At 46.0% G+C, this 13,122-nt stretch overlaps 1 protein-coding gene across 4 annotated transcripts in view; it reads left to right on the top strand.

Annotated features, from left to right (window-relative positions):
* LOC144935569 (WD repeat-containing protein 7-like) overlaps window positions 1-2,342 on the top strand; it is a 116,497-nt gene extending 114,155 nt beyond the window's left edge. For all 4 annotated transcript variants that reach the window (XM_078862365.1, XM_078862366.1, XM_078862364.1 and 1 more), the window contains one exon: window positions 1,303-2,342. In XM_078862365.1, coding sequence (XP_078718491.1) covers window positions 1,303-1,364 — 62 coding nt within the window. In that variant the 3' untranslated portion in view covers window positions 1,365-2,342. The remainder of the gene's footprint in view (window positions 1-1,302) is intronic.
* Window positions 2,343-13,122: the final 10,780 nt, after the last annotated feature.

The following is a 13,122-nucleotide window of genomic DNA, read 5'->3' as shown; positions in this document are numbered from 1 at the left end:
AATGAATCGTGTTATCCACGATTCCCCAGAGTTGAGACGTTATAACTGTTTTCAAGATTACTTTACGCGGCACAAAATTGTGTGTGTGCACTCACAACGCTCATGTGCACTATCTACGCTGCTGCAGTTGCACGCTGGAGCATTGCAGATTGCGTGATGCGGCAGCTCCACACCACGCACGTTCCGCACATTTGTAATTCTCGCTTGAATTGTATCACTTTCTTCTTCAAGCAACAGCGCAACCACGTCATGTCAGAGAACAGTCTCCAGGCGTAGCGTCGCAGCGCTTCTGGATTCAGCCCGTCAGACACCCCTGGCCCAACACTAGGTGTCACTCCGTTCTGCGCTTTAGGGCACATTTGACTGCGTCATCTGGAGCACGTATATTAATTATTTCCCACTGGCCTGGGAGAATATAATAATTTGATAGTGTAACAGGCCTTTCTCAGTCGACTGCTGGATGAAGGCCTCCCCGTGCTGTTTAATTTATGGAGGTTATTTGACTATACTTCACCATGCTGGTGAGTGCAGGTTGGTCAAGGGCAAAACTGAGTTAGAAATCATTTATCCCTGATTGTCTTTGTTGGGTACGGAAATTGAACTCGGGTTTCTGGGTTTGTTGCGCAGTTCGTGAACCACTTAGACCAGTGATCGGCTGTGCTGTGTTTCTAAACAAGTAGCAAGAGTGTAACTTCAAGATACAAACAAAATATATAAAGCCCTTGGTTAGTCCACTGATGGATGAAGGCCTTCTCACACCGCCATGAAAGAAAAAGGGGTCCGTAAGTTCGGTTAGGCTAGCTAGGATTGGAATTGTTAGGCCCAACCAGGGGCATGCAGAGGATCCTGAAACTCTAAAGCCAATCATGGGTGGCACTGCTCGTGCCACCCCAAGACCTGGCCAATCTGTGGACTTAGCCATGTTCATATTGCAACCACGCTGCTACATATTTAAACAGCACATGTCCCCGACGTTTTACCAACAACTGATTAACATCACAAGGAGTTTTGCGTGAGGAACCATCTCATGATTTTTCTAGGCTCTCAAGCAGAGTCTCCAGAACTGCAAGAGTTGACATCGCTGATACCAACTTTGGCATTTCACTCCCATATGTGAACTTTGCAGCTGTAGACATGCTGTGAGTAAATGTGTGTATTGTTGCATCTGCTTTTGTTGCCAGCGTAAGGAATAAAAATCACAACGTAACACTTAAATATCGCAGACAATTATAGGGGTAGAAACGCGTGCGTGATGGGGAAATCAATCCCTGCATGTGATGTTGTTATCGTTGTTTTTAACAGACATTCTCAAAGTGAGCAAAACCCGCCATGCAAAAAAGGTCTCTTCCTGCAAAGCGTCGTGATTGGCGAGGCGCTGCAAAGTCCTCCACGGGAAACTCCTCGCTCGCTCGCTCGCTCGCTCACCTTGACACCAACCCAGAGGCTCTTCACTGCTGTGGGGTTTTGTCCTTCCCAAGGCTGTCCGTCTGTTTACCTGTCGCAAATCCGTGCAGTTCACACTGAGAACGTCTTCCTCGGCGATGTCGCCGCTGTCGTGATGATCGCGTTCGCTTCTCAATGGCAGCCCGTGTCGATGCAGAATTGGTGTGCTTGTGTTTGCTTGTGTTTGCTTGTGTTTGCATCGCCCTCTTAGCTCCCCCCCCCCCCACCGTAACGATCGCAGTCATGGGTCACCCAAAGAGAATTGTTCTCGAATGGCAGTTGGCTATGTTTTGTAAAACGTATATGAATAAAGACTAAAATCCATAGTTATAATTCGGAGGTTTTTAAAGTTGTGGGTTTTATGAAGTCTACCGTTTGGCAATATGCTCTTCAAATTACGTTTTATCGTTTCAGGTGCCTAGTTCAGTGTGAATTGCGAATGGAAACGGCGATAAGTGATGAGAGCTCATTTTTGTTTCTGTTTGTGATTTGCACATTCACGGAAAATGTGTAAACAACCCGTGGGTTGCAACGGAGGCGTATTCATGACAGTGTGTGGTACACCGCGAATGTGCAGGTGGATTTTGTGTAGGTTGTTATAATTATAAACAACATTTTGGAAATGATTATTCGTTTAATGTCGGGGTGAGTTGATACATGTTGCTGGACGACACATCAATATTCCTTAATATTCTCATCTCTAAAACAGGCACATTATAAACAATTAGACCCCAAAATTCCATTTATTTCCTACGTGTTAAATTGCTTCAGTCTGCGTTTTAAATGTCTCCAATTGGACCGTTACGTGTCTGTATGGACAACGTGTGGCGTACTGGCAGTTCATGTCAGTATCTTGCTTGAATAAGTGCCGTTTATTCAATTAAAATCTTTGAAATTGAGTGTGCAGTTTTGTGCTTTGTATGTATTTTGGGCACGGTGAATACATTTAATTCTAACTGAAGGGCACGTGACAGTCTATCCAATTGTAATTGGGAGTAGAGTATAAAACACAATCTGCATCATACAACACCGGTGGTGGCCATTAAAAGAGAAACAATTTATCATTGGCAAAAATATGAGTTCATCAGCGTAAAATAATACATTTTCTATATTCGAATAAGCCAAGTTAGTTCTCCTACCTCTTATTGTGACAGTAATCGAACTGCACGGAGTTAAACCAGACACCCAGACGGATGACATTCACTGCTTCGAGAAACTGGTTATTTTACCAAACCCAATGACACGGTGCCCTTTTATAGCATTAGCGACTGTTGGGGAAAGTTGTTCTCAAGCACCAGTTAAGGCCTGCACAGTGCACGATGGGCTTGTGTGGCCACTACCATGCTTTGGCTGCCTTTGTCTCTCCAGTGCTAATTTTGGCAAAGCGTCCAGCACACTGCACCCACCACTCACTTAAGGCCGAGCTGACCTTGCAGGAGGCCCGGGTCGCTGGTAGTTGCCACGGCGGGAAATCCAACTCGGGTCGTAGGATTCGTAGCGCAGTGCTACTGCCCCCCCCCCCCCCACATTACACAATGTGCACGTACATTCGCCCGGGCCCATCGCTCTGTGTGAGGTCAACTGAACAAATCTGTTCTCTTTCTTATTAAGCTGGAGAGGATGTATGCGGGTTGGTACCAGAGTGCTGCAGTCAGGTTGATATTAACACAAGCCTCAAGCCTTGCTAAATATTTGATCTTCCCATCAAGTGGCACAATTATCATCCTCCGAGGATATTTGTTGTTCTCATCACGCACAGCTCTGGATTGTGCTCTACCATCGTCACCACATCGTGCCCTGTCGCCAGTCCCCATGGCGGTGGCGGTATGCGATTTCGTACATGCAGTCACCTGTTGTATATCACTGCTTCAAAAGCTCGGAACTTTTAATTGCTCCAAAGTAGACCTCCATTCCTTCTGCGTGATGCATTGCATTTAAACCATCCTCTTGCTGATCACATGTCCTCGGCTCAGCACATTCTAGCAACGTTTGCTCAGTGGGAGTTTCCGCATTCTGTCTCCTCTGCTGCTGCGAAGTCTGGAAGTCCCTTCCTCCAACCATCTATGCTTTCACTGTTCAAGTCCGCATTCAAGATCTACCTTTGATTTTTCCTCCCGTGACTGCCTCTATATATATATAAAGTTTGCCCACAATTTGTAAAGCCCTCTTGAGACGCAATATACATACAATTGGCAGAGTTCCCAAGAGCACGTGATCGTCTTTCTGAGATGCTGTAATAGCCTACTTAGAACTTGAGGTGTGTACCTAAAGTCTGTGACATGACAGTCTCCACCACCTCGTGGACGAGCTGAGCGGGCACGGCACTGACGTTTCGCATGCACCTCGGATGCTCGCTTCTGCTGCTGCTGCAATTGCTGCTACTGCTGCTGCTATTATTGCTGCTATTGCTATTATTGCTGCTGCTATTGCTGCTACTACTGCTGCTACTATTGCTGCTATTGCTGCTAATGCTGCTGCTGCTATTGCTGCTACTGCTGGTACTGCTGCTGCGGTTATTGATGCTACTGCTGCTACTGCTGCTGCGGTTATTTATGCTACTGCTGCTGCTATTGCTGCTACTGCTGCTACTGCTGCTACTATTGCTGCTATTGCTGCTGCTGCGGTTATTGATGCTACTGCTGCTGCTTTTGCTGCTACTGCTGCTGCGATTATTGCTGCTACTGCTGCTGCTATTGCTGCTACTGCTGCTGCGATTATTGCTGCCACTGCTATGGAATGATTGGGGTGTGGTGTGCTTGCTTCTGCTGATAATCCGTTTCCGCGATAGCAAATTCCACATTCTCACATTCCTGTGTTTGGGGACCAGTCTCGATTCACATCCTCAGGTGGCTTCTCATCAAGTGCGGCGATCTCATCATCATCATCGTCATCATCATCATCGTCATCATCATCATCGTCGTCGTCGTCGTCAGCCGTCATCGATCTGCAACTTGATGAAGACCTCCCCAAGCCGTCGTAATCTCTTACGATGCTGCGGTATAATAGAATCCACCTGAACCTGGAGGGTTGATGGACACGGGGTGACTGTGGTTGATGCTTTGCACATTTTCCACCGGTTTTCCCTCTTGTCTGCCAACTGTGCCGCATCCTCATAATGTCCGCAGGTATTCCTCAACCGCTGGACTTTACAGTGTTGTGGGTTTTCCGTGTTGCTGCATTGACATTCAGATGGCATTCTTGTATCCCATCGAGTCACCTGTTGATTGCTTCCTGAGGTAGAAATCCGAACTCCCCCCTACAAAAGAGTGCACCCCACACTGGATTTTATTCATAGGAACACATTTTGGCATAAAGAATCAAAACAAAACTTCTTTACACCACAACTGCATGGTTGTAGCAGAACTATTCGCATTTTGGCAAACTCATCCGGTGATTAATTTACTTTTTGTTCCTCGGGAGAAGAGCCCCAAATGAACACGCCACATTATTCGGTCTTCTTGTTTTACTGGGTTGCAATTGTGAACGACAGCCACATCAAACAGTACAAGTAATCGGCATAATCATTGGTTCACTGCAGCTCAAAGACTCACGCATGCAAGGCGTGCGGTGGAGTTCGGGAGATGTCCCCCGTGTGCGTGTGCGGCAGTTGAAGGCCTGAAGACCGGAAGCGGTGATTTTGTCGACAATGTCTTTCGGGAGGTAGTGCCATATGCGGACTGCAGAGTGAAGAAGAACAAGAAGGGAGATTCTGTCTCGGGAGAATGTTCTGGCAACTGGGTAAATCGGCAGGAAGATGTAATTTAGCTATAAGAATAAGTTGTACCCTTTCTGGCAATAAAACAGGTGTTCAGATGTTCAAACAGCAAATGGAAACCTTTTGCAAGGAATCAAGTCTGCATCAACGACACGTACTTGTGGTGAACATGCAAACACGTGCTTTAATCATGTTTGCGTTGTCCTTGAAACTGATTAGCCTCCACCAGAGACATCCATCTTCATGGCCTAGTCTCACCAGTGCCAGATCAGAGGATGCCAAGCATCGAATAGTACCGAGACAATGCACGTATCAGATAATGTATAGCTCCGTCAAAAAAATATTCCATAATGTAATGTGGCTGTTTGGTCACTATGAGAATGTGGCCTATTGCGTGACACGACGATAATTTTTCCCTTCCATGTAAATCTGCTCCATCCGTGAGCTGCCACTCCTCGCTGCCTTTTGGCTCGCTCCTTTACTCAGTCTGAGTCACGTGGGAAACTCTTCCCTCCTTTCTAGGGGACAAATGACACTGTTTATGGGACGGGCATGCCCAAGTACTTTGTTCAAATGTAATTCTCTTGCTATTTTCCCTCACATTTGGGTCACTTCCACTCTTCTCAAACAAGCATGGAGCAGTGCTCTTTATTTCTGAACCATTGGTGGAAATTCCACAGTCTTGTGGCATGGGCCAGTCTGTCCAAAAAGATCACCACTATTGATTTCTCACAAAATGGTGCTCGTTGTATCGATTCCACCGGGGTGATTGGCCAGGTCGGCACCTGCAACCGACTGATGGTGAGTTGAACTCTCTAACCACCAGAGGTGGGACAAAGTCATTGTTATGCAAGTCCAAGTCGAGTCGCAAGTCATCAAATTCATGACTCGAGTCTGACTCGAGTCCAAGTCACATGACTCGAGTCCACATCTCATAGGTGGGACAAAGTCATTGTTATGCAAGTCCAAGTCGAGTCGCAAGTCATCAAATTCATGACTCGAGTCTGACTCGAGTCCAAGTCACATGACTCGAGTCCACACCTCTGCTAACCACAATCCCACCTGGCCAGCTTGTGAACACAGAACAGTCGTACAGAACGATGAGCATGGAGACATTTCTTGTTAAACCATCGTTCAGTGCTTTTAAATAGCTATAATTGAACATATTAAATATTTTAATTCAAGTTTATCTCGCAATTACATTGATATTTAGTTAATCACATCACATGCTGCATAGTGTTATGAACTTGAATTATATGGACTTAGGTATTGTATCACGAACAGTTTTATCATAAACATTGTTTTGTAATCGGTGAATTAGAATACATTCATTGAACTGCGCAATTGCATTCAACTATGCTCATGTAGAGCATCTTAAGTCCGCCAGAGCATCTTCAATGAACTTCTTTCGCACCGTACGTAACCAACCGTGCTCATCGGAGGTGCGTGGTTACACCCACAGTCAGCCAATCAGCAGCTTGTGCGGCGGAGTGAAGTGTGGGTACCCCCACCTCTGCCAAGTCGTCTGGCCGGTGTGGAAGAGTAGGCCAAAATACCTTCCATACGGGGGGGGGGGGGGGGGGCTTCTAGAGCTCCCTCTGCATCTTCACCTTTTAACCAAATGACACTGTGTGTGTAGTGACATTGATTTATTATCGCTGTTATTGTGGGCCTGCATTACACAAGGATAAAACTTGCATGCAACAAATGTACTTTCAGCAAAAAAATGGTTTAAATCAAGTCATGTCCAAAACAAATATATGCAGCCGGCTGCATCGCGATACGGGACAAGTCGTGTATAATAAGGCTAAGGATTATCCTCTGCCAATTTAGTTATAATAAGGTTTGACTATAGTACAAGAGTTAATCCATTATTTCAGGATGATAGATCTCACTGGCTTCCATTTGTTTTTTTTTCATGGCCAAACAGCATCATAATTTATTTACGTCTTTATTTAATTTTACCTCCAAAACACAACCACCAACCCGCTGCGTTTTTTTACTTTTAACAAAAACATCTGCATGCCATGATGTGCTCTTTGTGTCTCACCGTGAGTCATATCCCCCCCCCCCCTTATCTGTCTTAACCACATGATTGCGCAATTAGGCAATGGTGTATTTATTCCAGGGCACACAATTAGATTAAAAAAATATATAGATATTTAAAAGGAAACCATCCCCACACAGAGCGCAACCGGGGCTGCTCCTGCTGCTGCTGCCGCTGCCGTGGTTTAATGCGTTTGGGGAGAGAAATCGGAGGAAGGGTGAAACTCTCTGGTGACAGATTGAGTGCACGCTGACTGACAGTCCTTCAGCGTTTCTCGGCTTCTGGCTGACATCTCTGAGCACATTTTCCCCTTGCGCAGCCTGACATGAGTAACCCGTCACACAGGCCCTTTCACGGATCGGGTTTATCGGCCTCCACCGTCGCCCGCCTCCTCTTTCTCCTCCTCCTCCCACCCATCCTGGCCGCGCTTCCTCGCACCCCCCCCCCTATCCGCCCACTTCTGCGCTCCCTCTATATAGCTCCCTCCCTCCCTGCCGTCCCACCGGACGTATTAAGATCATTTTCCATTTTAGCACTCCGTGGATGCATCAGTGTGGCTTCCTCTCCAAGACACCCCTTCTCCTCCTGCCCCCTCTCCCCGCACACGGCAACTGGCCTCTAATGTACGGGGGCCAATGCCGCAGCAGAACTGTAAACAAAAAAAAAATCCAGCGACCGGTGGCGAGGGGCCCCACGGCCCGGGACGCGTTCCTGTGCGCGCGCGCGTTCCTGTGCGCGCGCGCCTCTAATGGAGAGCGGTGGTGGTAGCGATTAGCGCTACGCTGCGCTACGAACCCGCGGGGCCGAGTTCGATTCCAGCTCACGGCCAACACCGGTGACTATTACAATTATCTGGGCCTCCCCTAGGTCGACTCGGCCTCAAATGAGTGTACCCGGTGTGGTGTCTAAACATCGCCACTCGGGAGACAAAGGCGGCCGGGCGTGGTGTTGCCCCCCAGGTGTGCTACTCGCTAACGGCACTTGCCCCAGTAGTCTGTATAAGGCTATACGGGGGAATCTTTGTCTTCGTGCCTCTAAAGGAGATATAAAAAAAACGAGACTCGGCGTATGCCCAGCGGTATTTGCGACGATACAACTGCGTCTCTCGCCCGGTGGGCAGTGCTGCGATCGAGGGGTGATGCTGGGCATTCGTGCCGTGTTGTGCACAGACGCGCGTTGGTCGAAGAAAACAAGTGGAGGGCAATTGTCTTTTGAATTCCATAAAGCCAAATTGTAAAAGTCAAACTCAATATGCTTAGTGTATGTGTAATCATTCTAGGCATTGCTGTGTCAATGATCACAGTTTTGATTGATTGTTCTTTGCACATGTCATCTGTTGGGGTGGCCAGTAGCAACCTCCGATGAGCACGGTTGGCTACGTACGGTGCGAAAGAAGTGCAACATACCCTGCGCGCATAACAACGTGGAAGTGGCCGAATGTGTCGGCGGGTTAATATAGCAGCAGGGTTTTTATTTTATTTTAATTGATTGCAACTTGCGTTTACAGATCACGTGTATCTGCTCGTGCTGTTCTCTGTGGTTTAAACGGAGCAAGGAACAACAATGCCGCGTCTACGCTGCGTGCGAGGGCACGTGGCACACGAAGCACGAGAGACAACAACAGCAACGCAGTGCTGGAGGTCGGTGTGGAACCTGATTTTCAAATAATTTTGATTGTTAAAGTGTCAAAAGATGACAAATTGCTGTAGTTAAGCCACAGTACCGAAGCCGCTGCGAAAGGGTGAACATTATCTGAATCTATGTGTGGAAAAGGCACGAGCTATATTTAGTGGATCCTGGGGAAAAATACAAAAGGAAATCGGTAAGTAGACTGAGCTATGAATACCAAATTCATTAGTTATGCCAGTTTAGGAATGTGAAGCTGAGGGGTGGGTAATTTGTACAGCAAACGGAACAAAACAAGGTGTAAATTGTCGCCTAGCTGGAAATGTTAATGGGAACTACGCTAGCATGGTATCAGATGAGAAGCCACGTAATAGGTCAAAGCTGACACCACTTAGTGGAATAATCCAGAAAAAGCTGCTTCATTGTGTTGGTCTGCAGAATGCCAGATTGGAGCATCCCCAAGGTCATTTGAGCTCGAAGACCAGAAGACGAAGGAAGAGTTTGCGATGAACTGTGAGGATGCATGTTCTGCACAATGCAATTCGGATTTCTACAGTATCTAGATAGAACCGCGTCTCAAGATGCTGTGTAAGGACATGGGGATACTGGGGAAAACATTCACATTTATTTGAGCAATGATTTATATACAGGGTGTTTTAAAGAGATTGACCCAATTTCAAAGCAGTTGCGATGGCAACATGTTACAATTACATAAAAAGTTACAAACGGTTTAATGAGTTATAAAGTTTTACTAACCATTTTATAAATGCTCTGTGTGCCCTCCACCTGCTGTACGGACAACATCGAGACGATTGTTGAATTCATCCCAAACGCCTCTCTTCTCACGTTTTCCTCTGAGGTGCGTGGTCGCCCTGTGCTCTTCCCCGCACATCAACAGCAGCCCGCTTCCTCGAATTGTCGCTACCGACGACGAATGCTCTTTGACATTGGCGGATCAATGCCACAACGCCGTTGAAACGCACGCCGCACCGCAATCACGGATTCAGTCTTGCTGAACTGCAGAACGCACAACGCCTTGTGTGTTGCGGGGTCACCATCTTGCGAACGACTGAGGCTAGGTGCTGTTTGTGCGCTGGGAGAGGCATCTAGCTGCCATCATTTGAAACTCTATGCCCCGCCCTTGCAAGTGGTAAGAGTTTCATTCATGGGCGGTTCGTGGTTGCAGAGATATAGCGATTTCAAATCGGGTCCACGTATTGGGAACACCCTGTATGTCGTCTTTTTTATTTTAAGTGAAATGTATTTCAGAGGTAGTTGAAAACAGGAAGGTGTTGACATGGAACTTGATCAGGAGCAGAGAGAGATTCGACAGCACGGGTGGCTGGGAGAAGCGAGTCCCAGTCCATGGGGGAAGCAGATCAGAAGGAGTGACCTTCCATGGAAATCAAAAGGCTGACTCTTAAAATTGCAAGAGCTAAAAACATGGTTTTGTTAAGGCTAACCCAAGATGAACACACTTGGAGTTGTATTAGACACAACTGTGAGCTTGTGGTGGCTTTTGTTGCTGATGAGCATAATGATTGTAAAGATAGGAATTTAAAGTTACGCTGTTGATCATGATACTGACGAAGGGTGATGCTGTGACAGAATACTTGACTCATCAAACTTGGCCAGGGTTTCACTCTTTCCCATCATCCCTCTGGGATCAATAAAATGAAATTTCACACGGAGAAGTCAACAGTGATTGTCCGATATAAGTACCCAGATTGTAAATGTTGTGGATTCATTCTACAACACACAACCGGTGTAGTGCTGTACTAGTAACGAATTGGTGTGTTCTGTTTACGTGACAAACCTTACTGACTGGCTGTGTCGGGTGGTGGTGGGTTTAACGACACATTTATACCACAAAAGAACCATGTATTATGGAGTGATTGTCCTGTGGACAAACTGGTCCCTGGCATAGTAATGTGGAATTTCGATTTCAGACATTGAACTGAATGATAATGGGAATATGACGATCCCATCTGTGGTGACAATAAGGTCAAAGTTAAAGATGGCAGTGTTGATATTGATGATTTCTGCTGCTGCCTGACTGTTAGTGGAGCATTGCTTTTCGAATAAAGTTCGAAATAATGATGCTGGTGGTGGGCAATTTCTCAAAAATGTGATGTAGGTTGTGACAACAGCACACAATGGCCTATTCATTTGAATGATGCTCGTATATGCTCTTTAATGTCTTTCTTGCTGTAAATGGGTGTCCTTTGTAAGTCACATGAAAACAATATTTGACATCTGCAGGAATTTTAACTCCTTTGCTACGCGCAGTAATCAACTGATCGCTAGTATACCGGGCCCCTCCGTGTCCAAATCCTAGCTGGGAATCGACTTAGCCCATCACCTTCCCATGGTCGATAAAAATGAGTTTCACTTTGCGAGAAGTCAGCAATCGCTTGTCCTGTGGAGGGACTCGCTTCTGCCGTGTCAATGCAACATTCTCAATAATAATAATGCTGCTGCTGCTGGGCATTGTAGTGTCAAAATGCAGCGTAATGATGGGTCATATATATTTTTAGAAGTTAATATAACAGTGTACTCTTGAATGTTGCGTGAGTGTGCACACCGTTTTTCTCATGGCACGGTAACTGTCCCCGTGGTGTGATGGAAATTGTTGCTCATTTCATTTAACGTGACAGCAGCACGGTGAATAAATTCTGGCATGGGAGAAACAAAATCGAGAAGTTTGGAGGGTGCAGTGCGTTTTTATAAATGCCGATGCCGCATAAAAACTTGACGTCGATGCGGGGAGATACTCGGAGCAAGCCCGATTCTTTAATATCGTTCCCTTGTCACGGAGTTGGCGATGGGGGGTTTTGTTGTTGTTGTTGTTGCTGCACAATGCAACAAAATAAAATCCTGACAGTTGGACTGACAACTCGTCAGAGTTTATTGTCTGAAAATACCGAAAACCCAGATTTTATTTGTGTATATCGTGCGGGTTTTTAATTCTGATGAATTCCGCGCATGCCGCGATGAAACGTTGACAAAACTTACAAATAGCTCTGCGAAGGGCCTTGCATATGTGTGGCGCGCACAATCACCCAACGGGTAATTCTAATTAGCCACCTGCTGCATTGTGAACCACGTTCATTAACAAAGGCAAGGAGGGCTACGCGTCGCGTGGCGCGTGCCACGTGCCATGTGTTGTTCGCCCATAATGGGGACAACAAAGATTCCTGCAGCTGGCGGCAACACAAAAAAAACAACCCTTTGATAGGGTGCGGTGGGTTGGAGATATCCTGAAGTGGCAAGCTGGGCTATCGGTGTTTGAGAAGCATCCCTTGTCTAAAGAAATCAATTCTCCTCTGATCTTAAGCACCCTAAAGGACCTGCATAACAAACTCTGGAGGACTGTTTTCCCTGCGGACGTTCTAATTAATCGGGAGTGTAAAGCAGCATTGCCCACACCTGTGGATACATCTGTTCATTATAGTGCCATTAGTGCAAATCCTGGAGAGGTGCTTAACATTGATTTTATCTTTTTCGCTGCTAATAATGATGCTGCCCGGTGGAAAGTAATGGGATGTGTCTTTATTTTATACTGAGCAGCTAAAATAGCAGGGGCTGAGAGGCCCGAGCGAATACTAATGGGGACGGCAGTTCGACGAACATGAAAGCGTCGCCGTCCACCCTCCTGCCTGGCTGGTGTCCACGTGACTAGAGACTTGTCTGGAGAGGTTAACAATATAGCCATTAGGTCCGAGTCCTTTAAGTGAAAAGGCTTTTGACTTTTTTTAGGATGGTGACACTCGTGATCAAAGAGCAGACACCTTCACGACGAGTCCATAATTAACAAAGCAAAAACGTCGTTACGTGGTGTGGTTTTTTTTTGAATACGTAGTGAGGAGTTTTAAAACAAATCATTTAAATCCATGTGTTTTTTCCCCCAATATATATTTTCCACTACAAGCTCGTGTCGCGTTATTACAGCTTAGTAATCATTATTTTTTTTTGTCAGCTGAACGTACAAAATGTTTTCAGGTCATGTTGCAGGATGAAAGTAACCGTTCTTCCAATTAAGGCCAGGTACATACACAATATAAACAATGTACTCGTGCATGGACATTAATTGTGAAGATTTCTAAAGCCCGGCTGTAGTATTATGTCTTGGTATAATAACTTGTTACTCTTTTGTAAGCGTGGGCTTTTGGCATGGAGATTCTGTGATCAAAGATGGACCTTTTGATATTCTGTCAGAAACACGGATGAAAGAGCGACACCTTTATTATTTAGTATATATTAATGAATGTGTATTTTAACCTGTATGTTT

The sequence above is a fragment of the Lampetra fluviatilis genome, chromosome 13, assembly GCF_964198595.1.
Source record: "Lampetra fluviatilis chromosome 13, kcLamFluv1.1, whole genome shotgun sequence".
In the NCBI taxonomy this organism is placed as follows: domain Eukaryota; kingdom Metazoa; phylum Chordata; class Hyperoartia; order Petromyzontiformes; family Petromyzontidae; genus Lampetra; species Lampetra fluviatilis.
The sequence above is the reverse complement of the archived record's forward strand: the minus strand, read 5'-3'. Positions and strand labels throughout refer to the sequence as shown.